At 46.5% G+C, this 16,966-nt stretch overlaps 3 protein-coding genes across 3 annotated transcripts; 2 read left to right on the forward strand and 1 right to left on the reverse strand.

The window, feature by feature from the left end:
* Nucleotides 1-2,569: 2,569 nt before the first annotated feature.
* LOC128712147 (protein dopey-1 homolog) lies at nucleotides 2,570-11,507 on the forward strand. Its single transcript, XM_053807043.1, has 8 exons — nucleotides 2,570-9,487; nucleotides 9,562-9,709; nucleotides 9,781-9,933; nucleotides 10,002-10,197; nucleotides 10,654-10,665; nucleotides 10,844-11,011; nucleotides 11,078-11,216; nucleotides 11,295-11,507. The coding sequence occupies exons 1-8, from the start codon at nucleotides 2,585-2,587 to the stop codon at nucleotides 11,505-11,507; spliced, it is 7,932 nt and encodes a 2,643-aa protein (XP_053663018.1). The 5' UTR covers nucleotides 2,570-2,584.
* A 1,530-nt stretch (nucleotides 11,508-13,037) lies between these two features.
* On the forward strand, nucleotides 13,038-14,532 carry LOC128714657 (peptidyl-alpha-hydroxyglycine alpha-amidating lyase 1). The gene is made up of 2 exons (XM_053809533.1): nucleotides 13,038-13,218; nucleotides 13,289-14,532. Exons 1-2 carry the CDS (start codon nucleotides 13,038-13,040, stop codon nucleotides 14,530-14,532), a joined length of 1,425 nt encoding a protein of 474 aa, XP_053665508.1.
* Nucleotides 14,533-14,807: 275 nt separating this feature from the next.
* Nucleotides 14,808-16,391, reverse strand: LOC128714679 (methyltransferase-like protein 25B). Its single transcript, XM_053809555.1, has 4 exons — nucleotides 16,290-16,391; nucleotides 15,780-16,228; nucleotides 14,953-15,719; nucleotides 14,808-14,884 (listed from the first exon to the last, which is right to left on the reverse strand). Exons 1-4 carry the CDS (start codon nucleotides 16,389-16,391, stop codon nucleotides 14,808-14,810), a joined length of 1,395 nt encoding a protein of 464 aa, XP_053665530.1.
* Between the last annotated feature and the right edge of the window lie 575 nt (nucleotides 16,392-16,966).

Consider the following 16,966-nt stretch of genomic DNA (forward strand, 5'->3'; position numbering starts at 1 on the left):
CGACTCGCGTGTGCCCTCCTTCACTGCGGAATCCGTGTCAATCGGATGCAGGCCACCACACAACACACAATCACAGGCACACTCCTTATTCAACCGTGCCCTAGGTGAGCTTCACCATTATCTGAATCGGTTTCTGCAATCTTTCCACCGTCTATTAGATTACCGTGTGGGAATGCTTTGCTAGCGAGTGTTTCAGTGTTCTGTTTTCAACCCTCGCATTATCCTTTTTTCTGCACCCGATGACATTTGGGAGGCTTCCTCCCACTTTCACCCCTACAGAGCTGTCCTGGCAATGTGCCACAGTGGGATTGAAATGCAGTGTCACCTTGACAGCAGGGTTTGTTTGGCAAACGTCACTTCGAGCGGAGCCTTTTGACGGATTGTGTCAAATGGGAAACGAGCGAACAAAAAAAAACGTAAATAGCAATACACACGCACTGGAGGTCAACAAAGGCAATTGAGCGAACGAGCAGAAACGAATGCGTGGACCCGCGAGTGCGAGTTTCGTAAACCCAAGACGTTTGACCTCATATGTCCCAAAAAGGTTAGCAGGCGGTGGATTGTACTGCATTTCTTTCGTTTTCCACGAAAGTGGCACGTTCTGAATGTTCTGTGAGCTGTCAAACGTGCGGGACCTTGTTTATGTGCTGCCTGCGAGACGTCGACATCATCGATTTTTCCTCATACAAAAAAATCGTCCGCTGTTTCGCGTAGGAAATGTGATTCGCTACATAGATACGAGAAGTGTCCCGAGGAATCTTGGCTGTTGCTTGGCTGCAGGCGTGTTTGCTGTGTGTGTGTCGTGAGAGTGAGTTTTTAGAAAACCAAAGAAAAATCCCCAAAAGATTATGATGCACGAAACAAACTTCAGCAGTACGAGCAGCAAAGTGGATCACACAAAGAAATAGATCAAGTGCGCGATAGAGCATCAAGAAGCTTGGTAGTGGGAGAGCGCGTGAGTTACAACAGTGGTTGGCCAGCTGTTTCAGAAAGGGGGTGCACTGTGCAAACGGGCACATGAGAGCAGCGTGAAGACAAAACACACGTAAGTCAATGAATGGAGCTCTCGGAGTTTATGGATAACGGATGCGCCAATATATGGGGTACATGGAACGAACCCTAACCAACGGCAATAACAGCCGCAGCGGTGGTAGTAATGTACGTAACTACGCAAAAGTTTTCTCGCGACCAGACCGGGAAGTGTGTTATGGCAAGCTAGTTGGGGGTGTTCGTAATTCGATTGGTGTGTTCTCCCCTCTGCACACGCACCAGATAACTGTACTGTACTGAGTTTTCACTGCCCTGATTTGCTAAAAGAAGCATCGCAATTTACCTAACGAATGTGGGCGCTATGGTAGTTACGTTCCTCCAGAATTAGGGATGGGTTTCTGCCCACCACCCAGCACATTAGATGAGTCAGGGCAATCTGCCGATTGTTTGTTCTATGATGGTGGAGACTGTCCGCTATCGTAATTTTCGACCCGTTCCGGCCTGCTCTTATCAGAATGGCTCGACGAACGCGTATAACGCAAATACAAAGGCATATTTCCAACCGTCTTCATTGCCCTTCGCCAAACGACATGGTGCGATAGGTTTTGTTGAATCACACGAAAATTGCATCAACTAGCGGTGTGAGTATTGGCCCCTACACAATGGTGTAGTGTAAATCACCTTTTGCTATGCTGCTGTGTGCGACCCTGTGCGATGTGGAACCACCACACGATGATGGTGGGGGTCGTTGTCGCTTATTAGCAGCAAGTCGTCGCGGTCGTCGTCATCGAGCAACCGAGCACTGCGTAGTGTACCGTGTTGGAAGCAGCATTTAGGAAAGGCGAATTTTGCAACCTCAGGCTACTCGGATGTGTTCTTGGTGGAGTTGGTTGGAGCCACTGCTAAGAGAGTACCATGAAAACGCGCAGCAAGAAAAAGCAAGGTGTGTTATAAAAACGGGACACGGTGTACCTTGAAGTCGCCCGCTAGATAGATGATGGATGGTAAGACAACCTTGACGAGCACGGATTCGAATATTCATACCTGTTCGCTTAGTAGTTGGTGTCTGCAATTGGCTTATCGATAAACCGAAGAAATATGATAATAGTGCATGCTTAGCTATCCGTCCAGACCGTATATCTCTGCTTCTTGCTGATTTATCTTCTTATTGAGTTGGTATAATTTACACGACTTATCTTGCTTTCTTGAAAGGCAATAGGTTGGTTGGTTGCGTGTGCCTTTCATCTTCATATAGCACACACATTGGTATCTTTTTCACACCGAAACCGGCCCCAGTCGATCGGTATCTACTACGGGGATTCACACATTGCCGAAGCTTCCCAAAGCGACCGGTTTTAGTCGCGGTGTTATCAGCATTTGTCCTCAAATGCTATGCAACATGCGGTGATGATATCTGCGTGTTATGTTTTCTCCAGTGGGTGTGTGTCTAGTGGGCGAGTTGCCAAACCAAACAGTATCGCGACGGTAGTGTTTCGATGTTTGCTCAGAAGTTTTGAAAGTTGTCTTTTTCCGCTTTATATTTTTAGCTTCTGCAAACACGACAAAAGGCGGAAATTCCAAGACTCGACCAACCATGGACAGCGCCACCGGATCCGGGCTGATGGAGGAGTATGATTTGATGAAGCAACAAAAGTACCGCGTGTACATCTCGAACATAGACAAGGCGCTGAAAAACTTCGAATATTCCAGCGAATGGGCCGATCTGATCTCGGCGCTCGGCAAACTCAACAAAGTGATCTCTTCCAACGCACAGTATCAAATAATTCCGCGACGGATCAAAATTTCCAAGCGCTTGGCACAATGCATGCATCCGGCGCTACCGTCGGGCGTGCATCTGAAGGCGCTGGAGTCGTACGACGTCATCTTCAGCAACATCGGTGTGGAAAGGCTCGCCTCCGAGCTGTTCATCTACAGTGCTGGGTTGTTTCCACTGTTGGGCTACTCGGCAATGAACGTGCGTCCGGCTTTACTGTCCATCTACGAGAAATATTTTGTGCCGCTTGGCGAGAAGCTAAGACCCGCACTGAGCGGGTTTTTGAGTGGAGTGTTTCCGGGCCTTGAAGCCGGTCAGGATCACTTTGAGCGTACGAACCAGCTACTGGATAAAGTGTGCACTGCTGTGCAGCTAGAATGTTTCTACACCTGCTTGTGGGAGTGTATTGTAACGAATGCGTCCGTTCGGTTGCCGGCCATTACCTACGTGCTGGAACATTACGATAAGAAAGTACCGTGTGCGGCCCAACGAGAGCTGATGGGTAGCAGTATGGAGCTGATGGTGAATGGGCTTTGCAGTTGTTTGAACGACGCAGTGATACTGGTGCAGCGAAATACGCTCGAGTTTCTACTGCTGGCATTCCCAATGCATGATCCATTACTTTCCGAGATGTATACAACGCGACTGGTCAAAACAGCTCTCAACACGATTCTACGACGAGACATGTCATTAAACCGGCGTCTTTACTCTTGGCTGCTCGGAGCCGACACCAGCATGGGTAAGCATATGCAAAGTACGGCAGCTGCGGGCACGGTTGCCTCATCTTGCTCAGCGAATTCTTCTGAACCGTACGATCCGAACACGTATTTCGAGCGGTACGCTAAAAAACGCCTAATAGCCGCATTCAAGATGATTCTCAAGGAGAGCATTACACACACCCCAGTTGATCTTAGTCCGTATCGGATACTGATTTCATTGCTGGATAAGGCGGAAATAGGTTTGCGCATTCTAGACGATCTGCTCTGTGACATCATCCGTGCAATATCGCTTTGTAACGGTAATCTGGAGGTGCAGAAGTCGGCCAATTTACTGTTCTCGACGTTCGATCCAGCGTACATATGGAACTATATGGCACGGCTGTATCGTGAGGCAGCAATCCGGACCGAACGACAAAGAACCGACACGGAACCAATACGGATCGATTCAGGCCCCGCCACCACAGTGGAGGTGTGCCATTTGACTGAGTTCCTATTGGAAACGCTCTCGCTGGAGATGTACAACGAGACAACGCGCGTCCATCTGCCAAAGTTCCTGTTATCGCTTATCTCCATGCTCACCACGTACGAGAGCAATATGCACTCGATTGAAGTAGCTTCATCGTTGCGGTTGTTGGTGAAAATAGTTTCCAAAATTCAGCCCATGATCATGTCGGAAAAAGTGTTTGATTTAACGTTGAACCGAAGCGTCAGTTCTACACCGCAGAATGCCACCGGGCTGCAGAGTGACGGAACGAAAGAGTGTAACAATCTCGAGAAGAGTAGTAGTGATTCTAAAATACACGAAACTTCGCTGCAGGTATTGGAAAATGGTACATTCCAGCGATCGAGTTCGAGCCAGGGACTGCACAAAAAGGGCAGTGGAGGTGGATCTGGACCAGGAAGCGGGAAGTACAGTAAAAAGAGCAAAAAGTCCAAATCATACACTAAGCTGAGCGAGCTAAACTCCAGCCGGGAGGGTTCCCTGCAGGGTAGCAAAACGAAGCTTAACCACGTGGAGTCGGAAATAAAGATAAGCGGCGCGAGCTCGACACCGAACTTAGAAAATGGCACCGGGGTCAATGGAAATGAGTTGGCCAGTGGTACCGAAGAAGATCCGATCGAGGGACGAAAGCGATTTAGCTGTAGCAGCAGTAGCAGCACCAGCAGTAGCAGCAGTAGTTATAGTAGCAATTCAAATAGTAATCGAAGTCGTAGCAGTACAGCCAGTGGAGCAGAAGAAGTAGGAATCGCGGGGAGAGGAATCGTCATACAGGTGCAACCTTCGGAAAGCGGTGCTGCTGCTGTTGCTGCAGGTGTGTCTACAATAGCACAGTTACCTGATTGTCCTATCTTGGATCGCTGTATACGACAGTATGTGTCCTTTTTTGAACTGTACATATGTCGTAAGCTGTTGTCTCAAGTGGACAGTTCCTGCGATGAACATGTAAGTCTGCAGGCAAATGTTATTCTCAATGTGAATGACCACGCGGCGAGTTTGGCATCTTCGAACGATCAGGATTTGGTTGTCATAAATACATTAATGTGCGAACTGAACGAAGTATTTGAGACACTTTTGACAAATGCACAGTCGTCGAGAGTTAAGCTTACCGCTATGCTGGCACAATCGGTCGAGCGACGATCGGAGATATCGGCTGCGAAAGTCCCAGTTCGAGAGATGAGCCGCAAGCAGGAGTACGAAATAGCTCAGCTGGTACGAGGGAACGAAAAATTATCCCGAGTCTCCCACACACCCGTGTGTGAATCGTTACGAAACGCGCTGAAACTGGCATGTAACGTCTTAACGGAAATGTCTTCGTTTCCCAGCTACCGAAACGAGGGCGGAAACACAGAGCGTTTGGATGACGTGCCCGGATGGTTGAAAGCTCTCACTGTGCTAGCGATCTTCGTCAGCGACCTGGACACACAACTCTCCGCGGCCCAAACGTTGATCGATATGATTGGTTTACTGCGAACGAATGGTAAGAAATCGTCCAAGGAGTCTAGCAATGGCAAAACGATCGTGCTTATGATGCCACTGCTGAAGCTATCGCACGTAAACTGTTTGGAGCGGCGTACTAAAGTGTTTCAGGTGCTGACCACGATGCTTTGGGACTATCTCGATGCGTCTCGACCAGAGGCACGCACGATAAGCCAACTACTGTACCGTATACACAACTGTCTTGACAGTCGGTTTACGGAGCATGTCATAATCGATCGATTGCTCGTACCTCAAACCTTGTTTGACGATGATGAAACTGCCGAAAGTTACTACCGAGGTGTGATGGAGCGCACCATGCGACGAAGAGATCCGTCCGCACTGCACGCCCTTTGGCAAATTCCGGTATTAGCAAAGACGGAGCTGAAGATCGATTCGGAAGGATTCCGCAAGTTTCAGCTGCTATGGAAGCTTGGTCGAGACACATACCACGGGAATGAATTTGAAAAGCTGCTGTTTTTGGTACTGGACTCGCTCACCCTGCCTAGGAATGTTTCGATACAGGTGAAGACGGCAAATTGGCTGCGAGAGGCACTGGTGCGTGGCGATATAGGACGTATATTGAAGTTGCTCCTGAAAATTCTGTTGAACGAAAGCACGAAACGTTTAAGTATCTTCTGTCCAAAGCGTTTACGGGGAGCTGGCGCAGGAACAGAGTTGGACGATGCTGCAACAAATGGTGTATCGGTGAGTGAGTGGGAGAAGGAGTTACTTGCCGATGCGGATGTGCAGTTGAACCAAGCTTGCTTTGCGGTTAGCTCGGAAGATGGTCAGATACGGTACCATATGGATCCGGCGGCCGGTTTGGGTAAGAAGCGAAGTCCTATTAGATCAATTCAGAAAAAAATATTTGGCGTCTCCATCGGTGGCGGAGGCAGTGGCAATTCGAAGGGAAGCGATTCTGGACGCTCCGGCACTCCGGGAAGTGGTGGACAGCTGATTGTGTCCAACTATGTAACGAACGAAAGTGTTGGAAAGAAGGTACAGCAGGTGGGTGGTTTGACGTCCGAGCAAGGCGACGACGGAGGACAATACGGGAAGATTTCGGTGATTATCAATCCACTCGAATCGGATCAATTACCGACAAAGGCCAGTGGTATGAGAAATCGGTCCAATTCCATGGGACTTTTGGCGGCCGTCGACGTGGACAGCGGTATATCGGAACCGAGTTCTCTTGCTACACCAGGAGGAACGTCTCAGTTCGGCAAGAAGGAATTCCACCGATCAACGTCCGATCTTGATGACACAAATGATAGTGAACCGGACTTTCCAGGGCATGCACGAGGGAAGCAACGGAATAGCAGGTACCGAGGATCGGAGGGATATATAGACAATGAACCAATCAAGCGGTACGTCGAGGATGGTCCAATAGTGGATTTCATCAGTAAATCAAGTGATCGTTTCCGTAATCGTAAGACATATCTCATCTCGTCGGGAAACCTCTCTGGCGCTGGGGAGGACTCGTTACTTTCCGGATCTTCTTATACATTGACGAATGGATTATCTCCGTCGGTGAATGGAACTATAACCACTGACGAAATCACGAACGAGGATGGCAGTATCACTATGACTACAACCACTACTACCAGCGCATTCACAGAAGGCACGACTGGCGGCGAGGAGGATAAGGCGGCTCCGAAAGTGACGTTCACACGTATAAAGAGCTGGCGCAACGGGAATAAGCTGTACCCATTCCATACACACTTCCTTGTGTACGAGTCTGTGTTCAATACGAAGCAGGCCCTGTATACGATCGAAACATTACGCAACATTCTGACGAATGATGCTCGGTTCTTTTTATGCCTCTCGGTGACTACGTCCGTCTCAAGTGGGCAGATCAAATCACTGCTTCTACGACACCGACGCAATATCTTTGGCAAGGGCTTCACGGAAGCACGGGACGACTCGGAACATCAGAATTTGTATCGCGGAAGTATGTACCTCGAGGTGATTCTTACCGTACTGCTGTACTACACGCGCAGTTATCAGACTGATCAGGGAAGGGATGGCAAGGGAAGACAACCGTCGCGCGACGACTTTAATACGAATGCCAAGATTCAGCTGGAGTGCATTGAGTTGATGACCACGATCTTCGGCGAGTTGCTAGCAGTGGTGCGGGACGTAGGCAAGAATCTTGCCAACTATGTTGCGGACCTGCTGGACAAGTGTAAGGTGCAGAAAATTGTGCTTTACTGCCTGGCGTCCTCGGTGAACTACTTCTCTAGCCCTGGAGGCTACACTTGCCCAGCAGATGAGGTACTCCGGTACAGTGATCCGGAAAGCACGCGTCAAAATGCGGAGGCTTACCAAATCGAACTGCTTCGGTTGCTGTTAGCACTGTTGAAGCTAGAGCATGAGATCACTTTACAGCGTGCAGACGGAGGTGAGGGAACTGCAGCATCGGGAACATCTGGAACATCCAATATCGTCGGAAGTTCAACGGCAAGCGGAAAGAGCGGTGTTGCCACATCGTCAAGTGCTTCTCCAACTAAGGTCGCACCGGAAACAAAGCGTACGTACCGGTATACACCCAACCTATTGCTCGCGCAGCAACCTATGTTCCTGTCAACGATCTTGTCCGCACTAGCATGTGATCGATTACAGCACGTGCACAAGAACTGGACCGATATGATAACGGCCTGTCTGACTTGTTTACCTCCCGGCAATCTAACGAACATCGTGATCAGCGTGATCCATCAGCTCTGCAATAACCTAGACAGAGTGACCAGGCGCGAACGCATCCTTGTACAATCGATCGATTACATCGTCTCGCAGCTTGAAGCAATCACAGTTCTTGCCCACTACTGTCTGTTAGATAGCTCTCAACAGATTTCACTCGCCAGCATGTTCAATGCCTCAACAGGATCAAACAACGGATTAACTTCCGCCACGGCGAATCAATCTGGACAGATCATTAACAACATAATGAATGTGTTTTTGTCCTACTCTTCTTCGTTGCTGAGCGGTAGCATCAATCAACAGGTGAAGAAGAATCATCAAGAAGTTGCCAAAGCGGCTATTCTAAGTCACCTGCCCCGTATTATTATCACTATCGCCACGCTGTGGGAGACAACCATCAGCGATTTCCGACGAGGAAAGCACCAGCTGCTGGAATTCTTGAGCCCTATCTCAATGCACTATGGTACTAACTTCCTGACCGCGATTGCCGTTGCTTGGTATGAGCGTAGTAATAACGATAGTTCCGGCAAGGCGTCAACGATCAGTGAAGTAACGGGAAATGAAGCTTCCGACGTTGATTTCTTCGACATAATGTCAAAAGCGCTACCTCAAGCAAGCGATAATCAACTGCTGTTGGTAAAGTTGATCACCGGTATACGTATCATGTCGGTGGATTCCTTCATTCAAACGATGCATCAGGTTATTAAGAGCCCACCAGCGATCTATCAACCGCCATTGGGCCTAAATCTGGAAGTGAGCGCACTGGAACTGTTGTACTTTTTCCTCATATCCGGTGTTTCGCCTGCACAGTACACTGACTGCTGGAGTTCGCTGTACGCATTACTAAAGGACTGTCTGGGATTGCAAATAACAGCCCAGTTTGTGGCGCTTTCTATACTGAACGAGTTTGTACAGCGATGCCCGACGATGCCATTCTCGGACAAGAAAGACCTTCGTGATCTGCACGACGTGACGTCGCGTTTAGTGGAAGCGGTGTCGAATGTGGCCGGTTCCTGCCTCGAACAGACCACATGGCTAAGGCGCAATCTTTCGGTGAAAGAGGAGTTTAGTTCGATTGACAGCACGGGCAAAGATGGATTGTTGATGCCATCAAATCAGCACTATTCGATACAGGCGCAATCGATTCTAGCCATCATTCTGGCATCGTTGCTTGACGTTGCGTTCAGCTCGCAGGAAAAGGACAAAGTGACGACTATCGTTACTGGTGTCATGTACAACATCGTGCCTTACCTTAAAACGCACACCGTCAAAAACATTCCAACGTTTCACGCCTGCTCGAATCTGCTGGCCAGCTTAAGCACGTACCAGGTACATATGATCCTAGTGGGGGAGCGATTACACTGTAACATACGCTAACCGCTCATCCTTCTGTTTTATTGCAGTACATTCGAAAGGCTTGGCGAAAGGATGCACTCGACCTGCTGTTGGATACAGCCTTCTTTCAAATGGATAGCCGCTGTTTGCCGTACTGGAAAACTATTCTGGATAGTTTGATGACCTGTGATAATACTACCTTTAGAGATCTTATGAGTAAGTGAACTTGTGCTACTATAGCTCTAAAATCAACCGAACTTAACATCTTGTCTTGTTTGTACCTGTAGATCGTTTACCATTAGCGCAAACCGGAACATTGAATATATTTACGTCCAAGGAGCAAGAATATGAGCAGCGTGCACTGTTGCTGAAGCGACTTGCCTTTATCATTTTCTGCAGCGAAGTCGATCAGTACCACAAATATATGCCGGAGATTCAAGGTACTTACTGTCTAGCGCGATGCATCAAGAAAGCATGTATGGAATGATTTCACCCTGTTTGCTTTCAGAACAACTTGCCAACAGTTTGCGTCTACCTCAGGTAGTACCCTTGATCCAATCGGCAGTTTTCCTGTGCTTCCGAGTATTGCTGCTGCGAATGTCAGCCGACCATGTGACCAGCCTATGGCCAATCATTATCGCGGAAATGGTCCAAGTGTTTCTGTCGATTGAACAGGAGCTTATGACGGATACGGAAGAATTTAGGTATGACATTTTTTTTTCATAAACGAATGGAAATGGCGCAAATTCTTTTATCCTCCACTAGTATTTTTTGTTCTTGTTAACCTCACAAACTTCCTCCTAAGTATTCGGTAGAGTAACCCTTTTCGGTTTGGTATTTTCGTTCTATCTACTGTAGACGCTTTGGTTTGATTCCTTCTGTCTGATCCATTCAGTTGATATCTCCTCTTGTGTTTATTTGTGTTGTTGTAAGCAGTGGACGGAATTAGCTTTGTCCGCAGCGGGGTTTCCTAGAATTATAATTCCTGGGTGTACAGTTCACTGCTCTGATTGATCTGACTAAATATGCGCATTTTCTCTTTGTCTTTTTCCACCGTCTCCACACACACCAAACAAAACAAAATCACTGTTTCTTCATTGATTGTTTGTATTTCGTCATTTGAATACTGAACCACCATCATCCCCAACTTCAAATAACAGATCCCAATCAAGGTAAGAATGACTTTAGCACACCAAAGAGACGAATAGAACAATTTTGCTTTCCCTTGTGTCTATATAATCGAAAAACTGAATACGACCAGGATGGAAATGGATTATATATATGCTCACCGCAAATAGCATTGCTTTCTGACTCGTTTTTTTCTGTTCTTCTCCGGGGTTAACGCTTTAGTCAACATATCCGTATGCTGTCGGGGTTGGACACGGCATGGGTCACGAACACAAGCAATGGGCTTTATTCTTACGGACATCCGCACTGGCGAATGGTGCAACTAGAAACGGCCAAGTTACTCGAATTGGGTTGCGTGTTGCCGGCCACCATTTTACCACACTTTCAAATGTAAGTATCCTTATGCAGTGGATGATGGCTTACGGTGGATTTGATATAATCCCTTCCCGGTTTCAGGTATCGATGGGCATTCGTAAGCAGCCAAAACGAGAATCTGCATAAAGTCGGTGGATATGATGAGAAGAAAATGGCATTCATACCTCATGTTTCCAGAATATCGCAACTAATGGATCTTCGCTACACGTCTCACTCACCGGTAAGTGCGGTCAAGCGTTGACTGTCGTTAAACATGTGTATAAAGATCTACTTATTAATTGAGTATCTTTATTGATAGAAAACGCAAACCACAAAGGGAAAGCACATCATGTTGACCTGTCAGTCGATAAACACTTTGCAGGACTTGTACGGTTTCTTTTCGACACTCTCGATGCGGTGGCCATCACACATCTCGTACAGTGACACCGAAAAGGACACGAAGCAATGTTTGGAGGAAGTCGAGTATGTACTGGCATTGGACTTTTTGGAGAAAATTCCTTCAACTAAATAGTAGCAGCAATCCTATTTCTAGTACTACTAACGCTAAGGTACAAGAGAATAGACACACGCACACGATTGACACCAGTCGCTAGTAATCCATCACTATTCGAAACCGATTCGTGATTTATTTCAGTATTTTTTTCGAGTACGGAGTTTTCGGACCGCTGGCACCAGTGCGCTTGATGTTCTAGTGCTAGTATTCTCATCCCTCTGGTCAACTCCATTTTTCTCAAGGTCAATTCGAGAGCATTGATAGTATCTCTAAAAAGGAAACAGGCTAGGCTAGGTAAAATTCTGCATGTGCAGATCGCTGATAGTATGGTTAAGTGTATTAGTATTTTTCCCAATTATCTAAGCCAATCTGGATTCGAACCGAGTATATGCTCTTTTACGTATGCGTGTATATATATGTGTGTGTGTGGTTTTAAGATATTATGACCATGTTTGATCCATCGATGTTTCCAAATGTTCGGATAAACAATGTACTTAGGGTACCGATTGTTTGTGGGATATTGATAAAGTAAAATTGCAATTGCAAAAAGGTGTAGCGAGGGCGGTGTGCAAGCGCATGGATGTGGAACGCAGTGTGATGTTAGCAAGTAAGTCGAGATATAATAGTGAGCCGTTAGACAATGTGTATGCTTTATCTGTAGACGAGCAGTAATCGCGGGGTGAAGAATGTTATCGTAATTTATGATTGATGACTTTAAGATTGGTATGATGAATCGGTCAATAAACGCTGTTTGAAATACATTTTCGTCAATGAATAATTTAACAAGTAAATGTGTTGTGATATGCTTGATATGATCGTTCGATCGATAAGATTGTTTAAGGAGGATGATGATTGTAAAGCAATTTCATAATTTGCTTGATTTACTCTGGCGAACAGTGTTGGTACTAGCAGATATCAGATTAACCTGCAAAAAGTTGGCTTATCATGGGGTAAGTTTTGAAGGACGAGTTGCTAAACCATAACAAGTTCACGGATCGATCGCATATTCAAGGCCGATCGAGAAAAAAAATACGATCACTTCGGGAAGCTTTGAACTAGGGAATATAAACGCTTGCCATCGTAAAGATTCTCATTAGCAGGTGAGCGAGAAACTCGGCAGAAATCACATTTCATGTGTTGGTGCTGTGCGCTAGCTAGCTTTTGCACTCAATATGTGCAGAACAGTTGTGTAAACAGGAATGACGTCGAACCGATAGAACAAAACAACGTTCATTAAACGGTGGAAGTATTAACTGGCTTCGAAAATGCTACAGATCTGTGTGAACCAAGCGGTGTTTCGCGTTGGTGTAAGGTCACAGTTTTGATAGCAATTGGGTACGTGCACGTATCCATGACGACAAGAAGTAGATCGCTGTTACCGTTGTATTCCCACTAGGGGTGTAACGCGCTAAAAGGTGAGTTCGCTCGTTGTTGTGTGTTCTTTCTTATCAAAATCAGTGTAGTTTGTTCAATTCGTCATCCGATAAGGTTGTTTCTTTTTGTTGCTTTTTTTAGCTCCGATTGATTATTGCAGTAAACAGTGCAATAATGTACAGGAAGCATCATAGAAATCTCTCCAATTTGAACAAAATGGTGCTATTGTTGAGTTCAATTTGGATTATTTTAGTGAATACGGTTGAAGGTAGACCACAAGCTGTGCCTCGAACGGCACAGAGCACGAGCAGGGATAACGGGAATAGCTCGACCATTCCACGGTTCGGTGCACATGGTAACGATCATAATGCGGTGCAGGTGTTGCTTTGATCATTCGAAATACATTTGCTCTTACTCTTCCCCAGAGTATGGATACGTGTCTAGTTGGCCAATTCTAGATCGCAAACTAGGGTCGGTGTCAGCCGTGGCCATCGATGGTGCTGGTAATGTCGTCATATTCCATCGGGGTTCCCACGTCTGGTCGTTTACTTCGTTCGACACGCAGAACGTATACTTAGAGGCAACAGCTGGTCCAATATCACAACATACGGTGCTAAAGTTTGGCCACAATTCCGGCACTTTGCTACAGGAATGGGGTGAAAACTTATTCTACATGCCACATGGATTGACGATCGATCACGACCAGAACTACTGGCTGACGGATGTGGCCCTGCATCAGGTGTTTAAGTTTGACCTAAACCACTCGACGACCGAACCCGCGTTGACGCTCGGCACTCGTTTTGAACCGGGCAACGATATGTACCACTATTGCAAGCCCACGTCCGTCGCGGTGTTAAGGAGTGGTGAGTTTTTTGTAGCAGATGGCTACTGCAATGGGCGTATCGTGAAGTACTCGCCGGAAGGTGTTCCAATCCTGTCCTGGGGGCGCAATTCCTTCCTACTGACCCGTACATTCACGCTCGCGCCCGGACCAGTACCGGCCAATTACTTTGCAATCCCGCACGCCTTAGCAGTGGTACCGGATCGTGATCTATTGTGTGTGGCCGATCGGGAACAGGGCCGGGTGCAGTGTTTCCACACCGGAAATGGAACATTCCACTCGCAGTACAGCAGTCCGGAGATCGGTAGTCGATTGTTTAGCGTGAAGTACATTGCATCGGATGGTGGCTTGTTGTACACCATCAATGGACCGGGTCTCGATCTCGGTTCGGTCCCTGTCGGTGGATTCATTATAGAGATGGAGAGTGGAAATGTGATTGGTCGATTTCAACCGAATAACTCGAAACATGCGTTTAGCAATCCGCACGAACTGGCCGTCGTGGACGATGGATCGGAATTGTACGTCGCGGAACTGGATCCACAGATGGTGCACAAGTTCCGTTTAATTTCACCCCGATCGTCCACATCGAGACCGATGTCCGTGCACAACGAAGGTGAGAACACTATCAATGGCCACTACTCCAGTGCGTCCGGAATGAATAGTACGCTGACCGCTGGTTCGATTGGAATATTTTCCATTGTTAGCACACTGATCGTGACCAGCCTATTGGTGATACTGATGGCACGCGTTATTTGCTTCCGATCCGGACAAGGATCCGCACGGGTAGACGAAGTACCACTACGAAATATGGCCGACGATGAAGGATAGAGGCTTCCAATGCGCTAACATTCCGAGTCCCAAAAGGTCTTGGCTACATCGGAATTCAATTCTCCTGCAATACATACAGCACGATCTGTGATTTAGAGGATGGACTTGATGGAAAAAAGACTTGACTACAAATGAGAACTGATTGTACAGAAATCAGTTCTGTCCCCTATGCAGCTTCCTAACTCCAGAGTATTTAATATCGATAACAATTGTTTATTTAAATATAATCATCGGACAACGTAGTCCCACCAGTATAATTGGTAAAGCACCTTCAATCACTTATACGCAGTGATGACATGATTCCGTGGAGAAAGGCATGGATCGAAAAGAACATCTATGCGAGCCTGCGCACCTGTGAGGATAAAGATTTGAATGGGGTAACAAAACAACGCGCCACAAACAGTATGCTTCTAAGGGTACCTTTTTCGAGCAGAAACAGTAAACGGTCGTATAGGATGATTGTTTCTATGAGTGGTGCAAACATCAGTCTTATGGTATAAAACTTTACAACCTCTTTCCATCGGCTGAGATTAAGTTGCGTCTCTTGCGATTGGATATCTTTCTCCGGTATGATGATCCCTAGTCCTGCAATCGCATGTTGGCAGTATTCAGCAAAACTCACTTCGGTGGCCTTAATGCCACCTTTAAGTCCGGAATGTTTCAAATCAGGACGCATACGAATGATGATGCTCTCGATGGCGGCACGGTAAGCGTGCACTTTAAGCTCATGATAATCGTTTCCCAGCTTGTTCCGATACTGTTCAATGGCATGGCATCCAATTTCGCGAGCTTCGTAGCTTAGGGCGAGTTTAGTAGTGCGACAAAAGTCACTAAGCGGGAAACCGTAATCATTCGTCGCGCTTGTGGACATTGATGTCTCACAGGAAAGCTTCATATAGCAGCAGCATACGAGCTTCACGAACCGACACTCCTGGCATGCGAGGAAAAGCCGAAGCAACGATGGTGCCAAATCGCCACACGGATGGAGCCCGATTAATCCGAACTTAAACTCTTCAGATTGTTGTTCCTTTTCGACATTCAATGCATCTCGCAGGAGTTGCACGAAGCGCACAGGATCAATGTGATCGAGATTGACTTTCTCGTGCAGATGGACGGGATGAGTGATCGTGCCACATAAAGATGGATCGAGTTTGGCTAAACGACGCCAAAGTTCCTTGTCTTTTTCCCTATTGAAAGAAAGTACAATATGAACGATTGATGTGCATTTTGATTTTCCCTACATATACCTTGCCGCTTGGACGAACGATTCATTTTGATCTAAACAACAGACCCGGAACCCGTATCCGTAGGCAAGACTGCGCGCTAGGTTCCCCTGACCTGAACCAATGTCGATCAGCGTGTTACAGAAGCTTTCGAGCGGTTCACGTGAGCAGTTGATAGCGAATTGTTCAATCTCATGTCGCTTTTTCAGTTTAACTGATTTTTTAAACAAAGCTGTTTTTTTGTGGTTCACACCACTGGAAGTGGTAGGCTGTTGTTCCTTCGGCTTACTTCTGGTATGTACCAATCGACGAAAAAGCGATCGTAAGGCTAACAATGTCAAAGGCCACACATTCGTTTCGTTGCTCCGACATTCAAAGGAAAGAAGTTCCGGGAGTTGTTGGATTGGCACAGTGCTGAAGAAGCGATTCCAACTGGGCGATAAGCTGTTCCAGTGATTTTGATGGAAGAAGTCCTACAATCGATAACGGGAGTCAGTAACAAATTAATGCCAATATTCCTGTATCAGTAGTTACCACTATGTACGCATCGATTATAGTTTTGTAAACGGATACAACTTTGTAAGATTCAATGATTTTCTGCCGCAATTCCAGCTGCAAACGCAAACTCTTGTCCATGGCTTTTGCGGTGTTCATTTGTTATTTGTTTACAGATATGCTGAATAGCGAGACCTGCAGGTATCGCCATGCATGGCAATCATGATTGCGCCCTTATGTCAAATTTGTTTTGAATCTGCATTTTTAAACGATTATAACTAATTTCTCATATTGCTTGGGGTTTCCAAGTGTTTGATTTTTCGTTAAATTAATCATTCTTTCAAAGAAAAATATATTTTTCAATTGGAAAAACAATCATTAACATTAGCTGGAAGAGCGCTAACGTCAGTTGACAAAACGTCAAAATGATGCTGGTTTCAGCGCCTTGGCACTAGATCGGAAAATTCCAGCCAATTGCAACGGAGGGAAATAAAATAAAATCCACACAATTTCAAGCGATCGTCTTAATGCCACAGGACCGTTAAATCGCGCATGCACACACATCATTTTTAGTGCGTGGGTGTTGGGAATTAAAGGAATGCAAACGGCAAGAATCATTACTTAAATTCCGATAGTGAGGTTGAACGTCTATCATCAGCTGATACAGCTTGACAGCGCAGCATTGTGAGTTTTGTTTATGTGCGGGATAAGAATGT

The sequence above is a fragment of the Anopheles marshallii genome, chromosome 3 (genome assembly GCF_943734725.1).
Source record: "Anopheles marshallii chromosome 3, idAnoMarsDA_429_01, whole genome shotgun sequence".
Classification (NCBI taxonomy): Eukaryota; Metazoa; Arthropoda; class Insecta; order Diptera; family Culicidae; genus Anopheles; species Anopheles marshallii.